Below are 22,329 nucleotides of genomic sequence, written 5' to 3'. Positions count from 1 at the left end.
CTGAGGGTTTCAGCAGTTGGTTTCTCCTTCATATTTCCAGTATTTGCAACCTTTGCTTGTCATTTACTGCAGGGAATGGACTGAGGGCAGAAGATCAAAGCACTGCGTAATGAATTGATCGGTATGAATAGTGTGCGAGAGAAGTTCTTCAAAAACACATGACAATAATGAACCAATTCCAAAGTTGCTCAGAGGCTTGTGCTGAGACCAGCACCCACTCTGATAAGAGCGATGGAACATCATTTGTGGTGACACTGTAACTAGTGGCGTCTGGAAGACTTCAGGAAGGGCAGAGCAGAGAGAACACGTCACAGTCCTTACTGGGGAGTCAGCAATGGAAATGGTGAGCAGCTTCAAGTTCCTGGGCGTAAGTATTGCAGAGGATCTCTCCTGAGCTGAGCATATCCCTAGCATATCAATGCAATCATGAAGTCAGCAGGTTCGTGACTATTCCATCAGGAGCTTGGGGACATTTAGTATGTCAACAAAGACTCGCAGATTTCTACAGAGGAACCATAGATAGCATTCCAACTGGTTGCTTCCTTGCCAATAATGGTGGCTCCAAATGCACAGGACAGCAAGAGGTTGACAGGGTTATAGACTCAGTCTCCTCAATCATGGGCATAACCCACCTCACCATCAATGACACCTTCAAGAGACAGTGCCTCAAGAAGGCGGCATCTATCATTACAGAAACAGCTTCTTCCCCTCCAGCATTAGATTTCTGAACAGTCCACGAACACCACCTCATTATTCCCTTCCTTGCACACTATTCATTTATTTTAAACTTTATCGTTGTTGTTCGTCCTGCTTCCAGGAAGCAAGCCATTTTGCGCCGTACGAGAGAGTGATAATAAACCTGATTCTGACAGCAGCGGAATTCACGGGCGTTGGCAGGCTGGTGAAGTGGGCAGACACACAACGTTGAAACCTAATACAGTGAGAGGGCGAATCAGGAGAGGCCGCACTGATCCAGAGAAGCTGGAAGCCCAGGAGCTGGATCTCAGGTAGATTAGCTCCAGGCGTTCTGGACTTTCTAAAACACTGAAGTATGGAAATAATGCTAAACGTTACTAAGTAACACACACAAAATGCTGGAGGAACTCAGCAGGCCAGGCAGCATCTAAGGAAAAGAGCACAGTTGACGTTTCAGGCTGAGACCCATAACTGTGTCTGGTTAAGCACCAGCTCAGGCGTTGGAAACACTATGGCCATCACAGGAGCATTGACCATCATTGGCCCCAGGGCCATCACTGGTTGCTGGGCTCTGCACTTCGGGAAGGGCATTGCCATCCTGGACAGAGTGCAGAGGGAGTTGACCAGAGTGCCTTGGCTTTGGCGACGTCTGTCCCGGCAAGACGATGAGCTGTGGTTCAGGGGAGGTGGCCTGAAGTGTGAGCAGGTGTGGCAGGTAAAGGGGTGGGGAAATTGTGTTTCCAGTGGCAGGGAACAGAGCAAAAGACAGAGGGGAAGAGGAGACTTTTCCTTTCATTGTACAAATTGTAGTCTGCAGCAAGCGACTACAAGGAGTGGCAGAAGTGGGTTGGAGGGAGCTTTCCAAGGACAATTGGATGAACATCCAGAGGGAAGGAAAGGTGAGAGGGCAGTTCACGGACTGGAAGAGCCTTAGTGTCAGTGAGAGGGAACACCTCCTCTGGAAGATCCCTGACCCTCTCGCTGACTTTACTATCCTGTTCCACACAGGAGTGTTGCTGGTGGAGTGTAAAGTTCTCCCTCTCCACCTCCCACCACCCACACGCCACCTCCCCAGCCTCCCTGCTATCCATCTCACAGCTGGTGAGTGCGGAAAGGTCCAGTTTAATTTGGTGTGTCGCGGTCCACACAGACACAATGGGCTGAAGGGCCTCTTCCAGAGCTACACACACACAAAATGCTGGAGGAACTCAGCAAGTTAGGCAGCATCTCTGGAGGGGTTGTTTCAGGCCGAGGCTCTTCATCAGGACTGGAAAGGAAGGGAAAAGAAGGCAGAATAAAAGGGTGGGCGGGGGTGGAGGAAGGAAGAAGTTTGAGCTGGCAAGTGGTAGGCCAGACCAGAGGAGGGAGAAGGTTGGTGGGTGGCCGAACTGTCCCACGTCCAGAGGATCCATGGACAGGGAATGGTGAGGCTTCCTTGTTCCAGGGTCCATAGAGCCAGTTTGAGTTGTGGGAGCTGTCCCGACTGCCATCATGCCCAGTGCCTGGAACCATGGGGCCATTTCCGAGAGCAGAGGTCGTGGTCTCTCCCTCTGGGAGGATAGATCTGGGACCAAGGCAACGTAGTTCCCTCACCGACCACCCAAAGTCCTGCTGAAGGGTCTCGGCCCGAAACGTCAACTGTACTCTTTTCCGCAGATGCTGGCTGGCCTGCTGAGTTCCCAAAGTGCCTGCACCCCAGTGCACGAAGGAATGCTGAGCAAACAAGCAGCCGTACTCCACCCTGACTCACGTCTATCTGGCAGAGGGGGTGCGGACGCCGGGGGCCTGGCTCCTGGGGCGGTCCACGGGCCAGGGCTCGACTCCAGCACCTCCAGGTACTCAGCCGCCTTCTTCATGTTGGGAGGCCTGGGCGGGAGGGGAGGCGGCACACCTGGAACACAGTGAGGGAGGGAGTCAATCTCACCTGCACAGGACACTTACACACCGCCTCAGCAAACCCCGCTCCACCCAACCCTGCACTCCCGACCACACACCACTCACCCACGTACCCCTCACGACCCATCCCCCCAGCTCACAACCCCACACATCTCCCCCTCCACATACAAACACCCCCTACACACCACTCCCCTCCAAGTGCCTCTCGCCGCCCCCAACCCCCAGTCCCTAACCCCTCCCACCCTTAGGGGGAGCTGCTCTGGGGAGAGGCCCTGGCCTCAGGCCCCTGACTCTGGGTGCCACACTGAGACGAGGGGGTGGATAGTGTGGGTGGTGAAACCCATTCCTCAGCCAGGGAAGCGGCCAGAGTGCCTGAGACGGTGAGAGTTCCTGGGCACAGAGATGTTGGGAATAGAGATGGAGTGGGATTCCGGGATGAAGGAGAAGGGGATTATGTCCTGTTTACATTAACGCCGTTGAGCTTCAAAATTACAATCAACCAATTGATGCTGATTAAATGGGTCCTTTCTGAAATACAAGTGAGACAGTAAATGTTAAATGATTATAATGAGGGAGGGATGCTGACCTTGGCTACAGAGAGCGAGCTGTGCACTGAGGAGAGGCTGAACCCTCCCCACTGCACTGAGCGAGACTCTCCAAGAGGAAATGTTTTTCCCAGGAGGTTCACACCGAATTTCTGACTTCAAGGTCACAGGCCCTTCGGCCCACTGAGTCCATACTGTTCATCAATCACCCATTTACACCGAGCCACCCGAGCCCACTTTATTCCCGTCGGTACCCTCACCTAGTGGGGAGATCTGGCGTAGTGGGAATCGCCACCGGATCAGTCATCCAGAGACCCAGTTATATGCTGGGGACATGAGTTCAAATCCCACCAGGGCAGATGGTGAATTTGAATTCAATTAAAAAAATCTCAGTTGTCAATTGTCATAAAAATCCATCTGGTTCACCAATGTCCTTTAGGGGAGGAATCCTGCCGTCCTCAGCTGGTCTGGCCCAGACCCACAGCAATGGTTGACTCTTAAAATAGGGATGGGCAATAAATGCTGGCTTAGCTGGCGAAGCCCACATCCCATAAATGAATAAATTAATCCACCGACCTGCACATCATTGGGAAACCAAAGCACTCCGGGGGTGGGGGGACCCAGATGGCCATAGGGAGAGCGTGCAAACTCCACATAGACAGCACCCGAGTGCGGGATCGAAGTGTGGTCTCTGGAGTTGTGAGGTAGCAGCACGACCCCTCACACCACTGTGTTGCTCTACCTGTAGCAGGACTGGAAGAGAGAGCTGCACTCGCTCTGCAATAGTCCTTATGGGAAGGCAGATGGCGTGGATCGGAAGGACTTTAGACTGGGAGTGGAAGCATTACAACATATAACTATCTAACAATTACAGCACAGAAACAGGCCATCTCGGCTCCTCTAGAACGTTTACTCTCACCTAGTCCCACCGACCTGCACTCAGCCCATAACCCTCCATTCCTTCCCTGTCCATATATCTATCCAATTTAACTTTAAATGACAACATCGAACCTGCCTCAACCACTTCTGCTGGAAGCTCATTCCACACAGCTACCACTCTCTGAGTAAAGAAGTTCCCCCTCATGTTACCCCTAAACTTTTGCCCTCTAACTCTCAACTCATGTCCTCTTGTTTGAATCTCCCCCACTCTCAATGGAAAAAGCCTATCCACATCAACTCTATCTATCCCCCTCATAATTTTAAATACCTCCCTCAAGTCCTCCCTCAACCTTCTACATTCCAAAGAATAAAGACCCAACTTGTTCAACAGGGAGAGATCTAAAACAAACACCAGAGGAAAGGCTCACAGGTAGACAGCTTTAGGCACCAGAAGTAGAGGGAATACGAATGAAATGAGAAATGTAATCCGAGTACTGGTGCAGAAAGAGAGTGAGAGACTTACAGTAATACAGCAAACAGCACCAATTAAACAATACATATTTAGGCCCTTTAGTTCAATCATGGTCTCCTCCCAGTTAGACCCAATTTTCTGTATTTGGCCATACAATATGCCTCTAAACCCTGCTCCTCCATGTACCCTGCTTCAACCATTTCCTCTGGCAGCTTATTCCACATGCTCACCACCCCCTGCATGAAATGTTTGTCCCTCAGGTTCCTTTTAAACCTTTCTCCTCTCACCCTAAATCTGTACCTCTAGTCTTGGACTCCCCTGACCCTGAGGAAAAGACTTTTACCATCCACCTTGCCTAAAACTCTCATAATTTCAAACTTCATAACTTTTGCAAGGTTGCCCCTTATTCCTCTGTGTTCCAAGGAATAAAGACCTGTCCTGTAACTCAGGACGCTGCATCCTCATAAACTTTCCCCGCAGTCTTTCCAGTTTGAGCACATCTTTAATACAACTCTATACAGCCTCACCGGTGACTCGGACAACTACAACACAAGGTCCCAACTCCTGCACAAGGGTACACACTCGAAATGCATGTAAAGTTTCAGAAGTCAGGATCAAACAAAACATGTGAGGTGTATAAAGAAACCAGAAAAGAACTAAAGGAGGGAATTAGAAAGCCAGGAGGGGCCATGAAAAGCCTTTGGCAAGTTGGATTAAAGTAAATCCCAAGGCATTTTGTACACACATCAAGAGTAAAAGGATAATTTGGGAGAGGTTGGGGGCCTCTCAACGATAAAGGGAGGAACATTTACTTGGACGCTGAGAATGTGAGTGAGGTACTTAATGAGTACTTTACTTCAGTATTTACCAAGGAAAAGGATATAGAGGATTATGAGATCAGTGCTGAGTGTATAAATATGTTAGGCTGTTTACAGGTCAAGGAGGAGGAAGTGTTGGACCTCCTAATGAGCATTGAGGTGGATAAATCCCCAGGGCCTGATGGGATTTACCTCAGGTTATTGAAAGATCCAAGAGACAAGATTGCTGGGCCCTTGACCAGTATCTTCATGTCCTTTCTACCTACAGGTGAGGTCCCGGAGGACCGGCAAATAGCTAATGTTGTACCTCTAATTAAAGAAGGGAACAACGAAAAATCCTGGAAACTAGACTGGCGAGTCTCACGTCAGTTGTTGGGAAATTTCTGGAGAAAGTTCTTGGAGATAGAATATATGAGCATTTGGAAACCCTTGGGCTAATTAGGGAGAGGCAGCATGACTTTGTGTGGGGCAGGTCAGGTCTTACCAACTTGATTGAGTTTCTTGAAAAGGTGATGAAAGATTGATGAAGGTAGAGCAGTGGATGTTGTCTGCATGAATTTTAGTAAGGCATTTGACAAAGTCCCTCATGGGAGGCTAATCCTGAAGGTCAAGATGCCTGGGGTCTACAGCAAATTGGTTGTTTGGATTCAGAACTAGCTTGCACATAGAATATAGAGGATAGTGGGTGAAGGGGCTTATTCAAGCTGGAGGTCTGTAATTAGTGGTGTTCCACAGGGATCTGTGCTGGGACCTCTGCTGTTTGTGATATATATAAATGACCTGGATGAAAATGTAAATGAGTAGGTTAGTAAATTTGCAGATGATACCAAGATTGGTGGAGTTGTGGGTGGAGTTGTGACTGGCAAAGAACACAGCACCATATAGATTGGTTGCAGATATGGGCTGAGAAATGGCAAGCGGAGCTTAACCCAGATAAATGTGAGGTGTTGCACCTCGGTAGGGAAGATGCAAGGAGACCGTACACTGTTAAGGACAAGGTCGATAAGTTGGTTAAGAAGGCTTATTGAATGCTTGCTTTTAGTAGTTGAGGCACTGAGTTCAAAAGTCAGGAGGTTATGTTGCAACTTTATAAAACTCTGGTGAGGCCACATGTGGAGTTTTGTGTACAGTTCTGGTCACCCCACTGTAGGAAGGATGTTGAGGCTTTGGAGAAGGTGTGGAGAGGTTTACCAGGATGCTGCCTGGTTTGGAGGGCATGAGCTATCACGAGAGGCTGGATAAACTTGGGTTGTTTTCTCTGGAGCATCGGAGGCTGAGGGGAGATCTGATAGAAGTTTATAAGATTATGAGAGGCATAGATAGAGTGGACAGAGAATATCATTTCCTCGGGTTGAAATGTATAATACCGGAGGACATGCATTGAAGGTGAGAGGTGGTAGGTTCAAGGGGGATGTGAGGGGTAAATTTTTTACTCAGAGTAGGGGATGTCTGGAATGTGCTGCCTGGTACAGCGGTAGAGGCTTTTAAGAGGTGTTTGAATAGGCACATGGGTGTAATAAAGATAGAGGGATATGGACATGGTGTACGTAGGAGGGATTAGTGTTTGGGTGTTTTGATTTGCTTTTTAGCTGGTTCAGCACAACATTGTGGGCCGAATGGCCTGTTCCTGTGCTCAGCAGGGCAGGCAGCACCTATTGAAATGTTATGGGCTGAGACTCTTCCTCAGGACTCACAGTGCCCTGATTGATAAAGGCCAGTACGCGAAATGCCTTTTTCACCACTGTCTATCCTGAATTTGCGGTAAATTGAATTGAAGTGGTGATTTATTTGATTTTAATTTGGAGATACTGCACGAAACTGGCCCTTCTGATCACCCGAGCCTCACCACCCAGCAACCCACTGATATAACACCAGCCTAATCACAGGACAATTTACAATGGCCAATTAACCTACTAACCAGAAGGCCTTTGGACTGTGGGAAGAAACCAGAACACCCGGAGAAAACATTCACGGTTCACGGGGAGAATGTACAAACTCCTTACAGACGGTGCTGGAATTGAACTCTGAACTCCAGAACATCTGGAGGTGTAATAGTGTCGTGCTAACAGAGTGTACAAGATACACTGAATTATGGTGGTAACAATATGGAGGGAATGATTCGAGGGCCATCGCTGAGGTCAGACTACAAGACAGTCAGCCTGCAGGCTGAACACAGCAAGTTGCTGGAACGTCAACGGATTCCATCGGATGGGTGCCTGTAGGAAAATGCCTGTTGGAGTCTGTAATTTATAGCTGCACTCAAACTACTGTTCTTCATGTGTGCTGGGTTCTTACTCTCGGATCTCGGCAAGTGGCCTGGCGTTCAACATCTTCAGGTAAGGCCTAAAAGACGTGAGTCTTCTGGGTGAAGCCCTGCAGACGATCCAATTCCTCACCGGTGTTGCCGACTGAAGCATCGGGGGGGGGGGGAAGATTGAAACTTCGAGACAGAAGTGTACACTGCTATTGAAAGAAGGCCCCCATACACTCACTCTCTCTCGGTGAGTGAGAGTCTGTCGGCCTTTGAGTCGGGGGCTCGTGAGTGAGAGAGCCTGTCTGAGATGTCGAAGTGTTGGGATGGACAATAGTTTTTGAGGGACACTAGATTATGGTCCCTGGGGGCTTTACTATTGCTTGCATGGTAGAGGGGGTGGCGATGCCGTTGCTGGAGCAAGTGGGGGGGGGGGGGAAGGATTGATCTTTTTGCTGCTGCTTACACGTGGGGGGGAGGTGGGGCTTAGGGGTTCTAACGTTTTCTGTCATTCATTCTTTGAGGCTTTCTTCTGTTTTGTGGACGCCTGTGAAGAGTAAGGATTTCAGGCTGTATCCATTCCCTGATATTAAATTGAACCTTTGAGCCACTGGGGTGAGGCAGCAGCAACGTAGCATTGATATTGAACCTGACGGTGTACAAAGATTTATCAAATAATAACCTCAATAAGGTTTAGGTCATTATGAGCCAAATGGGACTAGCTGAGACCAACATCTTGTTGGCATGAACAGGCTGAGCCGATAGGCCTCTGGGTCTTTATCAAGGAAAATGGGATTCACAAGGAAGAAATTAACAAGTTTCCAGGTGTGTTCGTTAAAACAGAAAATTCTGAAAATAAGCAACCGGTCAGGCAGCAGCCATGGAGAACAAAACATCTCAGATGAGTACTACGCTATTTAAAAGTGGGGAGGGGGAGAAATGATATCATTGGCCGGTTAGTCCAGTTCTATGTAGACCATGAGCTAGGTGGAGTGCTTGGTCCTTTCTGATCCTGCATGATCCCCATGACACTTGACTTTCCTAAATGCCAGAAACCCAAGATGGAAATTATTATGTTTTGTAACTTCAAAACATTAATTTACTTCAAAGACGACACGGTAGTCCGAAATACGGGTGTTACTTTCAGCGAGGCGCGCATGTATCACATGGTAGTGTAATGACGTATGCAATTAATGTATTTCACACGTAACCCATAATTAATTAACTGAACAGAAATCCTTAATCAACAACAGATTTGCAAGATTACTCAAATAGCACTTAAATACACAACAGATATCACAACGGCAGTTCCATGCCGCAGGAAGCTGTCGAGGGATGACTCCCTCTGGAACAAGCACACCCTGTTTCAGGTGACTCACACTCGAGGTATAGTGGATCTTCCCAACTCCTGCATCCTACCTTCTGGTTATGAAGGTGAATGCGTACAGGAGTTGGCCTCCCGTTGCCTGCTTGCTGGGGCGACGTGGGCGTGTGTGGGGCTGTGTCTTGACAGCCAGAGGGAGGAAGGAATAAGAAAGGAGAGGACATTCAGGGCAGTGAAAGAAGGCAGAGGAAAGGGGAGGGATACCATGGGGCGGGGTGGGGGGGCAGAGTGAGGACCTTTCGCCACTCACAGAGAAGGGCCAGAGGAAGATGGTGCGAGGGAGGCCCGGTAACCAAGGGAACGGCTGGGATGAGGAAGCAACAACACTGTTACAACACTGTTTATGTGCTGGAGCTCACCTTGGGCTATCCTGTGCCGGGGAAGTCTGGGTGGAGGCACTGGTGGTGTGTCGGAGAAATGCTGCCCAGCTTGGGGGTCTGAAGCCTTCCTACTTTCAGCAACACTGCTGCAGTCCTTGCCCCCAGTGTGTGGGCTGAGCCCCAATCCGCTTTCGGCGGCAGGTGCGGAAGGAGTGACCACAGGCATGGAGTTGCTGTTGAGGTAGATAGGGTCGCCGCCCCCGACACCTCCTTCACACACCCATGGATTCAGCCGGCAAGGCTCATACACCTGGTCGTAGAGTGGAGAGGTTACCGGCTGTTGTCCTTCTGGGGCTGGGCCGCAGGTCGCCACGGGGTCGTAGACGGGAAGTCCCTGCCCTGCAGTGAATAATACAGTTGAAGTTACTGCGGGAACAGACGTAGCTACCATGACGACAAAGCTGTAGCCACCATGACAGCAGTGGCTGTAGTCACTACAGGAACCATGGCTGTAGTTACCATGGCTGTAGTTACCATGGTAACAGCGGTAGGCATAGAGATGCATGTGAAGCCTCTGAAACGCCACACAACTGGCTGGCACTTACCAATCCCATCACTGCTCTCGGACCCCGAGGGGCAAATTCCACCGGGCTGCTTGGTGTGATTCGTGTCAGCTGGACTTCGAATGTAGAAGTGGCTGCTGGCAAACTCCATCTTCTTCTTTCACAGAAGCTTGCAGTGGTCAAACCTGAAAAGTTAAAGAAGTGGCTAGAACATTCATGTCCTGTTATTAACCCTTCCAACCAGAGAGGCTGTGCTGGTGACAGGAACAGGACCTCCCATGTGTTTTTTTTTCCTGACAACAGGTCCTGATGTCCTGCCTGTCACTTAAACTGACAGCATTGTGCAGGGGTCCAGGAGGCTCTGAAGTGGGCAGAGGGGCCTTGGGCACAGCAGAAAGAGCCTGGCACCCCAGAGTTGTTCTCAAATGAAATCCAGAGAGACTTCTTTCCCGGCATGGGGATCAAATCCGGACAGTCACCTTGAACATTCAGGGGCTGGGGTCAGGTGCAAAGGAGGGAACTGAAATGGAGGCAGAAAGCACATCATCGCAGGCTGGTCTTCATCGGTCAGGGCAGGAGACGGGATGTTATGCCACCGTTGTACAAGTTGTTGGTGAGGCTGTGCACGGTTTTGGTCACCCTATTATCACAAAGACCTGGTGAAACTGGAAGGAATGCAGAAAAGATTTACAAGGATTTTGCCAGGACTAGAGCGCTGGAGTCTACAGGGAGAGGTCAGCCTGGCTCGTCTTTATTCCCTGAAATGTATAGAAATGTTTAAAATTATGACAGACATACACAAAGTAGACAGTAACAGTCTTTTCCCCAGGGTAGGGGAGACCAAAACTAGTATGAGATTAGGTAGATTTGAAAGGGACCTGAGGGGTGAATTTTTCACAGAGAGCATGCAGAATGAGCTGCTAGACTCATTCCTCCAAGATGCAGCACAGAGCATCATAGGAAGTCATTCCTGCCTGTGGCCATCAAACTTTTACAACTCCTCCCTTGGAGGGTCAGACACCCTGAGCCAATAGGCTGGTCCTGGACTTATTTCATAATTTACTGGCATAATTTACATATTACTATTTAACTATTTATTACTATTTTCTATTACTATTTATTATTTCTATGACTATTACTATTTACTAATAGTAATATTACTATTACTATTTCTATTACTATTTATTATTTATGGTGTAACTGTAACGAAAACCAATTTCCCCCGGGATCAATAAAGTATGACTATAACTATGACTAGAGGAAAGAATCAGATTTAATATCACTGGCGCTTGTCATGAAATTTATTAACTTTTGCAGCAGCAGTACAATACATAATAGAGAAAAAAACTGAATTACGGTAAGTATACATGTATTAAATATTTAAATTAAACAAGCAGTGCAAAAAAAGAAATTTAAAAAAGTAGGGAGGTGGTGTTCATCCTTTCAATGTCCTTTCAGAAATTGAATGGCAGAGGGGAAGAAGCTGTTCCTGAATCACTGAGTGTGTATCTTCAGGCTTCTGTACCTCCTTCCTGATGGTAGCAATGAGAAGAGGGCACGTCCTGGGTGGTGGGGATCCTTAATCGTGGACGTTGCTTTTCTAAGGCACAGCTCCTTGAAGATGTCCTGGACACTACGGAGGCTAGTGCCCATGATGCAGCTGACTAAGTTTACAACTCACTACAGCTTATAAGACCATAAGATATAGGAGCAGAAGTAGGCCATTTGGCCCATCGAGTCTGCTCCGCCATTCAATCATGGGTTGATCCAATTCTTCCAGTCATCACCATTCCCCTGCCTTCTCCCCATACCCTTTGATGCCCTGGCTACTTAAAAACCTATCTATCTCTGCCTTAAATGCACCCAACGTCTTGGCCTCCACAGCCGCTCGTGGCAACAAAATTCCACAGATTTACCACCCTCTGACTAAAGTAATTTCTCTACATCTCTGTTCTAAACGTACGTCCTTCAATCCTGAAGTCGTGTCCTCTTGTCCTAAACTCCCCTACTATGGGAAATAACTTTGCCATATCTAATCTGTTCAGGCCTTTTAACATTCGGAATGTTTCTATGAGGTCCCCCCTCATTCTCCTGAACTCCAGGGAATACAGCCCAAGAGCTGCCAGACGTTCTTCATACGATAACCCTTCCATTCCTGGAATCATTCTCGTGAATCTTCTCTGAACCCTCTCCAATGTCAGTATATCCTTTCTAAAATAAGGAGCCCAAAACTGCACACAATACCCCAAGTACTTACTGTACTTTGATCCTGCGCAGTAGCTCCCCCCACCCCCCCCCCACATACCAGACGGTGATGCAGCTCGTCTGTATGCTCTCCACAGCACATCTGTAGAAGTTTGCGAGTGTGCTAGGCGACATGCCAAATCTCTTCAAACTCTTAATGAGATATAGCTGGTGAGGCAGGTACGATACTATAATTTCAGAAACAGTTGGACAGCTACTCGGAGGCACAGGGCTCGGAGTGACCTGGGCTGAACACAGGAAACTGGGACGAGCCTGTAGCTGTGCTGTATTGCCCTAGGACCCTATCTTCAGGTGCTAGGTTACCCTTTCTTGACACCAAACGAGATCCCAGTTGGGCAGCTCATTCAGAGACCTGTTTCCCAGCTCTGCTGCAACTCTCCAGCTTGATTCCCTGCCCGCTGTATTCCCCCATGGTGGCACTGACAAACAGTCCGTCCCCAGGGCAGACAAGACAGGCGTTTACACTCCCCTTAGTCTTTCCACCATCGACTCGAACACCGGCACACCAGGTTAGAAAGCACAGCCCTGTGGTTATTACCTCTTCACACTGGCTGTCACTCGTGTTTAGAATTTCAGAGGGGACTCGTGGAGGATTGTTGTGCTGAGGGGGAGGGAGGAGGAGCCGATGCAATTTTGTCTGTGGGCCTTGCCTTGAACCGTAAAAACATAGGAGCAGAATTAGGACATTCGGCCCATCAAGTCTCCTCTGATCCACTTTTCCTCTCAGCCCCAATCTCCTGTCTTTTCCCCATATCCCTTCAAGCCCTGACCAGTCAAGAATTTATCAACCTCTGCCTGAAATATACATACAGACTTGGCCTTCTTCCCAGTCAGTCTTGGGTGAATGTGGACTGTAATCAAGCAACCCGGCTAGACCCAATGGTCAGCTGTGGAGCAGTGGGTGGGTGAGGGGGATGTTGGTGGTTTGTGATTGGGGAGATGATGGGTGGTGGGGCGATGATGGGTGGTGGGGAGACTGATTACCCCAAGGTAATCATACCAAGCATGGACTACCTCCAAATTAAATTTGCTACCACAAGGATGTGGCAGTGATAAAGAGTGTGCGGAGCAAATCTCCAGGATGACGCCTGGGATGGAGGGCAGGAAGTCAGGGAGATTAGATAGCTTGAGTTTATTTTCACGGGAAGGGAAAATAAACTCAAGAGGAGACTGAGATTTATTTCATGGTGAGGAGGACAGATAGAATCTCTCTCTTCCCCACAGCAGGGGAGTTTGGGACCAGAGGGAGCAGGTTTAACGTGAGGGTAGAAATTCAAAGGAGATCTGTAGGGTTAGAGATTCACCCTCAGGAATGAGCTGCCAGAGGAAGTGGCAGTACAGACACGACCACGTTTGGTCAAAAATCACACAGTATGAGAACAGGCCCTTCAGCCCAACTGGCCCATGCTGACCAACATACCCTCCAAGACAGTCCCATCTGCCGTTGTTTGGCTGGTATGGTGGATTTTGAAAGCTGTTATAGCTTTCCACCAGTTGAGGTAACCGGTGACAGTGAAGGTAGACTCAAAATGGAATCTATATCCTCCACACAGGAAATGACTGCATATGAAGCAGAACGTAGTACCTTTCGTGATTGAATATTCCAGTCAGATAAACCAGCCACGAATAAAACTCCTTTGCTGATTGCCAAACTGTTGCGAGCAGCGAAGGGTACTTTTTCCAATGCTGACTGACGGGGTCCTTCCTCAGGCTGCTGGCTAACATCGCTAGCAGTATTCCCACTAGCATCAAGAGCAGCTTCATCCACGTTCTCTTCCGAATCTCGCTCCATTTCTTGTTCCTCTACTTCGCCCTCACACTCCTTCGATGAACTGCTGTCGTCCTCATCTCCACTTACTCCTTCCTGCAAGTCACTTTCAATTAAGACATGCTCGGGCTGAAACACCACTGATTCCTCTGGGTGAGGTCGTTTTCTCACTAAAACTCGATCCATTTTCACGCCGGCCAAAATAATGCACGTGCCAGGCCCATGGTAGCTTGTAAAAGCACAGTGTGTGTGTGTGTGTGTGTGTGTGTGTGTGTGTGTGTGGAGGGCATCCGTTAGTCTCATGAGACCATGGATCTGCGCCTGGATGTATACTATCAATCTCTCGCATGAGTGAGAGTGAGTGACCTCACCACCATAAGTGATCTTAGATCAGTTTAACTGATCTGAGGACAGCAAAGGCAAGACATTGACAATGAACGAATAAGCAGAAGTGTAGAGTGGATCTGACAGAGTTTATAACTTTATTGCTGCGTGGGTGCTACGGTAATTGGGGGCGCTGTTTCACTCGATCAACTGGAGAAACAAAACTATACAAAGAAAGCAAAGCAGCTGCAATTTGTTTGTGAAATTTCAGTTAATTTCTTGGTGGTGCTACGCTGGTGCCATTGCAATCTCTGCTGGGGCTATAGCACCAGCTAGCACCACCTTAGCGCCACCCCTGGTCCAACACCTTGCTATAAATCATGCTCTTAAGTCCCAGCAGCAGCCAGCAAAATGTTTCCTGTTTCACTCTTTCCTGTTTAATAACATTTTCCCTACAGCAAGGCGACCAAAACTGAACACAATACTCCAAGTGTGGCCTCTGCAGCGTCCTGCACCACCGCACCATCACCTCCCTGACTTATGAAGGCCTGCTTGCCGAAAGCCTTCTTTACCTGTGACTTCCACTTTCAGGGAAACATGTACTCGCTTCCCTGAAAGTGGAAGTTGCAGGTAAAGAAGGTCTCTCTGTCTACAGCACTCCCTGGGGTTCTTCCGGTCACTGTGAAAGGTCTATCCGTATTTGACTTTCCAAAAGGCAACACCTCGGATTTTTCCCAGTTAAACTCCTTCTGCCATTCCCTTCACCCACTACTCATCTGATCAAGGTCCCACTGTCATTTTGATAATGTTCTTCCTTGTTCACTATACCATCTATTTTACTATTACCCACAATCTTACTGTTCAATCTAGTTTGGCATATTGCCATGGACACTTCCCAATTTTTAATTGATGTGCCATAGAATGCATCCTCTCTGGATACATAATGGCTTAATATGGCAACTGCTCTGTATGTGACCACAAGAAACTGACGAGTTGTGGACACAGCTCAGCAGATCACAGAAACCAGCTTCCCCTCCATGGACTCTGTCTACAGTTCTTGCTTCCTCAGCATAATCAGAGACCCTCACCACCTCAGACATTCTCTCCTCCATCAGTCTGAAAAGCACATACCACCAGGCTCAAAAGCGGCTTCTACTCCAGTATAAGATAGATTCCTGACCTCACAATGACTTTGCACTTTGTTACCTACCTGCATTGCACTTTATTCTACATTCTCTTATTGTTTACCAGTATGTAAGACAAACTTTTCACTGCAACTCGAAACCTGTGAAAATAATAAACCAATTCCAATTGTACATTCTTTTCCAAATCATTGATATAAATGACAAGCAACAATGGACCCAGCACTCACCCGAGGTACACCACTAGTCATGGGCCTCAAGTCCAAGAAAATCTTCCTCTCTCACTCTCTGTTTTCCTCCATGAAGCCAATTATGTATCCAATTAGCCATTTCTCCCTGAATTCCATGTAATCTAACCTTCTGGATCGGCCTATCATACGGAACTTTATCATAGGCCTTACTGAGGTTGACATAAACCATGTTTACCGCCCTGCCCTCAAGTTCAACGCCAATTTATCAAAGTACATTTATGTCACCATATACACCACTGAGATTCATTTTTACTTATTTACAGATAAGGTGCAGAATAAGCCCTTCCAGTCCTTCAAGCTGTGCCACAACCCCTGATTGAATCCTAGCCTAGTCAAAACACAATTTACAATAACTAATTAACTGGTAGTCCTTTGGATTGTGGAAGGAAACTGGGGTACCCAAAGAAAACCCATGCATTCCACACGGAGGATGTACAAAGTCCTTACAGAGGATGCCGGAATTGAACTCCGAACTCCAAAACCCCAAGCTATAATAGCATCGCGGTAACTGCCATGCTACCTTCTTGCAGGCGTACTCAATAAACCCATAATAGAATAATAGCTATAATAGAATCAATGAAAGACCGCACCATCTTAGGCAATCAACCAGTGTGCAAAAGACAACAGTGCAAATACAAAAAAAATTATATATATACTTTGTGGCAGCAGTACAATGTAATATATGATAAATATAGAAAAAAAAAGAATTACAGTGATTATATATGTATATTGGCTGGCTGGTGGCGTAGTGGCATCAGTGCCAAACTTCGGAGCGAAGGCTCCTGAGTTCAAATCCAGCAGGCTCCCGAGTTTGAATCCAACCGGCTCCCTTGCACGCTTTCCATCCGTGCTGGCTTGAGCATCGAGCTAGCAACTCGGCCTCATAAAAATAAGAAAGCCTGCTTAAAAAAAAGCCGTCATGATGGCATCCCGATGACTCCACTCGGCGTTAAAGGCTTCCTTCTCATACATGTATATTAAATAGTTAAGTTAACGTTACGGGGAAAAACAGAAATAAATAAAAAATGTGGTGAGGTAGTGTTCATGGACTCAGTGTCCATTTAGAAATTGGATGGTAGAGGGGATGGCAAAGTGGCTTATCATTGAATATGTTAATAAATTTCTACAGATGTACCATTGAACATATCCTGACTGGTTAGATCATGGTCTGCTACTGCAATTTGTATGTACGGACACACAAGTAGCTGCAGAGAGTAGTGGGTTCAGTTTGATACATCTCGGGCACATCCTTTCCCACCGTCGGTAGGATCTACAGGAGGCACTGCCTCAAAAAGGCAACATGCAGCTTCAAAAATCCCCACCCACCTGGACCATGCCGTCTTCTCACAGCTACCACTGGGCAGGTGGTACAGAAGCCTGAAGTCTCACACCACCAGGTTCAAGCACAGCATCTTCCCTTCAACCATCTGGTTCTTGAACCAATGGGCAAACTCCTAATCATGACTTAGGCACAGCAACACTGTGACCACTGCGCTACAATGGACCTTTTTTTTAAAGATTAGATTAGATTCAACTTTATTGTCATTGTGCCGAGTACAGATACAAAGCCAATGAAATACATTTAGCATCTGACCAGAAATGCAAAGAATAGGGTTATTTACAAAATAACTGCGAATAAAAAAGCACTACAGCACACAAATATAAAAGTACTGAGACAGTACAATATGGGTGCAATATTGCTTAGCGCTGTCTCTCTAGTATGGGTGCTCTAATTGTGTCCCTTATTGCACAATTTTGTACAATTTATGCTTTTGTTGTGACTGCTGCTTATCAGATGCTTTGTGATGCTGCTGCAATTAAGTTTTTCATTGTATCTCTGCCTACAAGTGCTTGTGCATATGACAGTAAACTGAACTTTGATTTCGATTTTTTTTTGTCAGGCCAAATAATTAAACACTTTTTCTTTTCGCTATAACTAAAGTTTTCACACTTAACCAGCACTTTTTCACTCTTGCAAACTAGTCAGTTCAGAATACATTCAACAAGTGACAGATTATAGGGTTTATGAATCAGTCGTTTGGTGTTAAGACTGTGTTGAGTCTCTGAGGACCGCTCTGTGTTTGGTGGAAGATTAGTGGTACCTCTGACACAACTTACCCTCTCCCCTTCTCTCACCAAATCATGGCATACAGTTTAAAGAACTTCAGAAAATATTTGATTATTACTCTTCACTGAGCTACAAGTATCTGGAGAACCATTTCTCCATTCCACAAAGTCTCTGATGGTCAGTGAAGTAACCATGGTTCTCAAGAATTATCTTTAAATTGGTACCATCCAGCATGGAAACAAGCTCCCCTACCCACTGAAACTACACCTACCACCATTTACACTGTCCATCCTCCTCAAAAGCCCTCAACTGCCCCAGTTCCCACCACCCACCTACTCACTGGGGCAATTTACACTAGCCGATTAACCTACAAACCTGCACGTTTTTGGGATGAGGAGGAAATGGGAAAGAGCATGTGGTCACAGGGAGAACGTGCAAACCAGGAGTGCAGTGTTAGCCAGAGCGCACCCGGCACACCTTTAAGAAAAAAGCCGAAACAAACAAGCTAATTAATTAGGTGCCGCCTGGCACGTAAATATCGGCCCAGATCAGAGACGATTGCCGATTTCACTTGCTCTACGCGATGTTCACTCCTCTTTCCAGGGCGCTGGAGCCTTTAGCCGTTCCATTGTTTGGTCAATTTAAACGCCAGCCCAGACAGGCTGAAAAGACAGGGCTGTCGGGATCGAGGTGACATGTTGAATCTACACAAACTTCTAATAAAGTATAGGCGTTGCCGGGCTTTCTTTGTAATGACAGTTACATGCTGGTCCCAGGACAGATCCTCTGACACTTTTCAGAGAGAGAAACGTCGATCCTTAATGCCGAAGAATTTAAAGTTACTGACCCTCTCCACCTCAGTTCCTCTAATGAAGATTGGCTTCTGGGCAGCACCTAATTAATTAGCTTGTTTATTTCGGCTTTTTTCTTAAAGATGTGCTGGGTGCGCTCCGGCTAGCACTGCACCCCTGGTGCAAACTCCAAACAGCAGCCGAGGTCGGGATTAAGCCAGTTCACCGGCAGCTTTGCCCACCATTCCACAGGAGTGACGCTATTAAAAGACAGTGTGCTTTTGTACGTGGAGTTACTGAAGGCATTTATGAATCTACATCTTAACAAAGTTGAAAGTTAGACCACTTCCAACCATTTTAACACATGGGCAGCTTTTTAAAACTGAATAGTTTTGAAGATTCCATTGCAAGGCCATTATCCAGTCAGCAATACTCCCAGCAGGCCTGAACTGAATACAGAGTCTCTGTTTCATAACTGCCAAGTATTGGTGGATTAATTACGTAGGTTATTCAGAGTAAGAGCGAGAATTTCTCAGACACGGTAGTAAAAGAAGACCTCTCATTGGCTACGTTTCTGTGAGCACACAGACCTTACAGCAGACAGGCCCACTATTCTCCGGGGAGGTAGCCACAGGATCACTTGATTGTGAGGAGCTGATCTCGTACAGGGGATGCAAGACAATGCGACAGCCCTCCCCACCATTCAGCCCATCTACACGGAGCACCGTTGCAGGAAGGCATCACGCCGGCAAGGCTCTCTTCTCCCTGCTGCCGTTAGGAAGAAAGTACAGGAGCCTCAGAACGCACACCACCAGGTTCAGGAACAGTCATTACCCCTCAACCAAAAGGCTCTTGTACCAATGGGCATAACTTCACTTACCCCATCACTGGACTATTCCCACATCCTACTGAATCACTTACAAGGACTCTCCATCTCATGTTCTCAATATTTATTGCTCATTTACTGTTTTTTTTCCTTTTGTATTTGCACACTTTGTCGTCTTTTGCACATTGGTTGTTTGTCCGTCCTATTGGGTGCGGTCTTTCACTGATGCTTTAAAAAAATACAACACATTACAGGCCCTTCGGCCCACAATGTTGTGCCATCCATGCAACCTACTCTTGAAACTGTCTAGAATTATCTTACCACATTGCCCTCTATTCTTCTAAGCTCCATGTACTTGTCCAAGAGCCTCTTAAAAGATCCCATTATATCTGTCTCCACCACTGTCACTGGCAGTGCATTCCACACACCCACCACTCTCTGTGTGAAAAACTTAACCCTGATATCCCCTCAGTACCTACTTCCAAGCACCTAAAAACTCTGTCCCCTCATGTTAGCTACTTCAACCCTGGGAAAAAGCTTTTGGTTATCCACACAATCAATGCCTCTCATCATTTTATATACCTCTATTAGGTCACCTCTCACCCTCCGTCGCTCCAAGGAGAAAAGGCCAAGTTCATTCAGCCTATTCTCATAAGGCACGTTCTCCAATCCAGGCACCATCCTTGTAAATCTCCCCCTGAACGCTCTCTACAGTATCCACATCCTTCCTGTAGTGAGGCGACCAGAAATGAATACAGTACTTCATGTGGGGACTGACCAAGGTCGTCTATGACTGTAACATTACCTGACATTTGAACTCATTCCCATGGTTGATGAATGCCAACACACCATACGCCTTCTTAACAACCCTGTTAACTGGCGCAGAAGCTTTGAGTGTCCTGTGGACACAAACCCCAGGTAGGTTGTCCCCCCCAGCAGTACTCAAAATGGAGTACATTGTTAAGGGGGAGCACCGCAGGGGTGCTCTCCACGACCTGACTCTCCCTTCCATCTCCTGACATTCTGTTATGTTTCTTGGATTTACTGTGTATGCCCACAAGAAAAATGTGTGTTGTGCGTTGTGACATATGTGTACTCTGATAATAAATTTACTTTGAGACAGAAGAGAATCTCTTCCTCTCTCAACACCAGGCTGCAGGTAATTCTTGTTGCTGTGGTAAGAAGCATTGGTGAACACCTCAGTCCTACCTGGAGGCTGAGGGTTGAGGCCGGTGATTATAAACTTGCATTTTCCCTGCACCTGGTTAATCATCTCTCTCTCTCTCTCCCTCTCCGGCAGTGACACACAACATCCCTCCCCTCCCCTCCCTCCCACCCCTGGTCACTGACTCACCTCCAAAGCTCAGACACAGCTTCCCAGTTATTCTGATTCAATGCCTTAGCAACCGTGGTGAAATGAAAAATAATCTCCTTTTACTGCAAGAGGTAATTTTGCAATATAATATACTTTTCGCATTGTAACATAAGCATCAACACATTTCTTTTCAGTGGTTACAGCAACACCCTGGAGATCGGGCTACTGACAGTCTTCCGGGCTTCCTACACATCAAACGCTTCTTCTACAGTGCCCTCCGTTTGACATCAGTCACTCCTCGACTCACCCCCTCCCCTCTCTTCCATTTTCTCTGTAGCTTCTGTAGTTTATTCTGCACTGATATTGTTTTACCTTGTTCACAGTTAGCCCAGCTCCCGGCCTGACCCTGCTGGCACCTCCCCGACCCCACCTGCCACTCATTGCCCGCAGCCTATTTAACCCTCGCTCTCATCCACAGTCTTTGTCCTCTCGTGGAACCAGCTAGTTGCTCCTAGCTGTCACTCTCGCTGCCTGACGTTCACCTTGTTGCCTGTTGTGTTTGGTTCCTGTTCTCTCTTGCTCTGTGGCCCCTCGTGGCTTGTTATTTGTGGCCTATTATTAGAGATATTGTTCACCACTGTACCGTCTCCGCCGCTCTGCTTCTGGGCTAAGCCTCCTCTATGCTTCCTGACAGGTGAGCTTTAATGCTCTGTGTAATGATTTGATCTGTATGAGCAGTTTGCAAGACAAACTTTTCACTGCATCATGGCACACAAGACCAGAACACCAATACAGTTGAGACTGCTCCACCGTTCATTAAGATCACAGTTGGTCTGGCCCCGGTCTCAACTCCGTCTGCCTGCTATTTCCCCATAACCCTTCATTCCCCCACTATGCAAAAATCTATCTAATTGTGTCTTAAATACATTTCATCAGGTTGCCTCTACTGCTTCCCTGGGCAGAGAATTCCACACATTCTATACTCTCTGGGTAAAGCAGTTCCCCCTCATCTCTGCCCCAGATCCATTCCCTGAACTGCACATACAGCCACAGAGTGACTCCTTGCTCTTAAATTCAACCCTTCTGGCAATGAAGGCAAACTTTCTATTTGTCATCCTGATAACTTCAATAACTTGATAAGTTCAAGGGGGATATTAGAGGAAGGTTTTTCCACTCAGAGAGTGGTTGGTCCGTGGAATGCACTACCTGAGTTTCCAGGTGTGTTTGTTAAAGCAGAAAATTCTGAAAATAAGCAACAGGTCAGGCAGCAGCCATGGAGAACAAAACATCTCAAATGAGTACTATGCTATTTAAAACATCCTCTGTACAATAATTTGCTTTTCCGCTCAATTTGGTGCGATCAGCAAACTCAGTCCCCTCATCCAAATTGTAAGTGTATATTGTAAACCATTGTGGGCCTAGCACTGGCACCTGTGGCACTCTGCCAACCAGAGAAACACACATTTATCCCAAATCTCTGCTTTCAACCCTCTAGATATGCTAATATATTACCTCCTACTCCGTGCATCCTTATGGGCAAGTCCTTTATGCGGCACCTTAATTGAAAGTCTTCTGGAAATCCAAAGTATACAACACCCACCTATTCCCTTCTGTCCATTTCTCAGATTAGGTCTTGAATGAACTCCAGTAAGTTTGTGCCTGATGGAGCCACTTCTATCCAGATGTCTCAGTACTTCTTCCTTGATGATCACTTCGAGCATTTTCCCCGATTGCAGGTGTTAAGCTAACTGGCCT

At 47.1% G+C, this 22,329-nt stretch overlaps 1 protein-coding gene across 4 annotated transcripts in view; it reads right to left on the bottom strand.

Annotated features, from left to right (window-relative positions):
• The window catches only part of LOC134354362 (circularly permutated Ras protein 1-like), a 76,097-nt gene that overhangs the window by 42,705 nt on the left and 11,063 nt on the right, over positions 1-22,329 (bottom strand). For 3 of the 4 annotated variants that reach the window (XM_063063315.1, XM_063063312.1, XM_063063313.1), the window contains exons 2-4: positions 9,867-10,009; positions 9,301-9,660; positions 2,447-2,587 (exon numbers count right to left, since the gene is read on the bottom strand). In XM_063063315.1, the coding sequence (XP_062919385.1) occupies positions 2,447-2,587; positions 9,301-9,660; positions 9,867-9,975 (610 nt within the window). In that variant the 5' untranslated portion in view covers positions 9,976-10,009. Of the gene's footprint in view, positions 1-2,446; positions 2,588-9,300; positions 9,661-9,866; positions 10,010-16,900; positions 16,999-22,329 lie in introns of those variants that run through there. The other variant, XM_063063314.1, reaches the window with a different exon arrangement.

Source organism: Mobula hypostoma, chromosome 11 (assembly GCF_963921235.1).
Source record: "Mobula hypostoma chromosome 11, sMobHyp1.1, whole genome shotgun sequence".
In the NCBI taxonomy this organism is placed as follows: domain Eukaryota; kingdom Metazoa; phylum Chordata; class Chondrichthyes; order Myliobatiformes; family Myliobatidae; genus Mobula; species Mobula hypostoma.
Note: the sequence above shows the minus strand (reverse complement) of the source record. Positions and strands in the feature narration are given on the sequence as shown.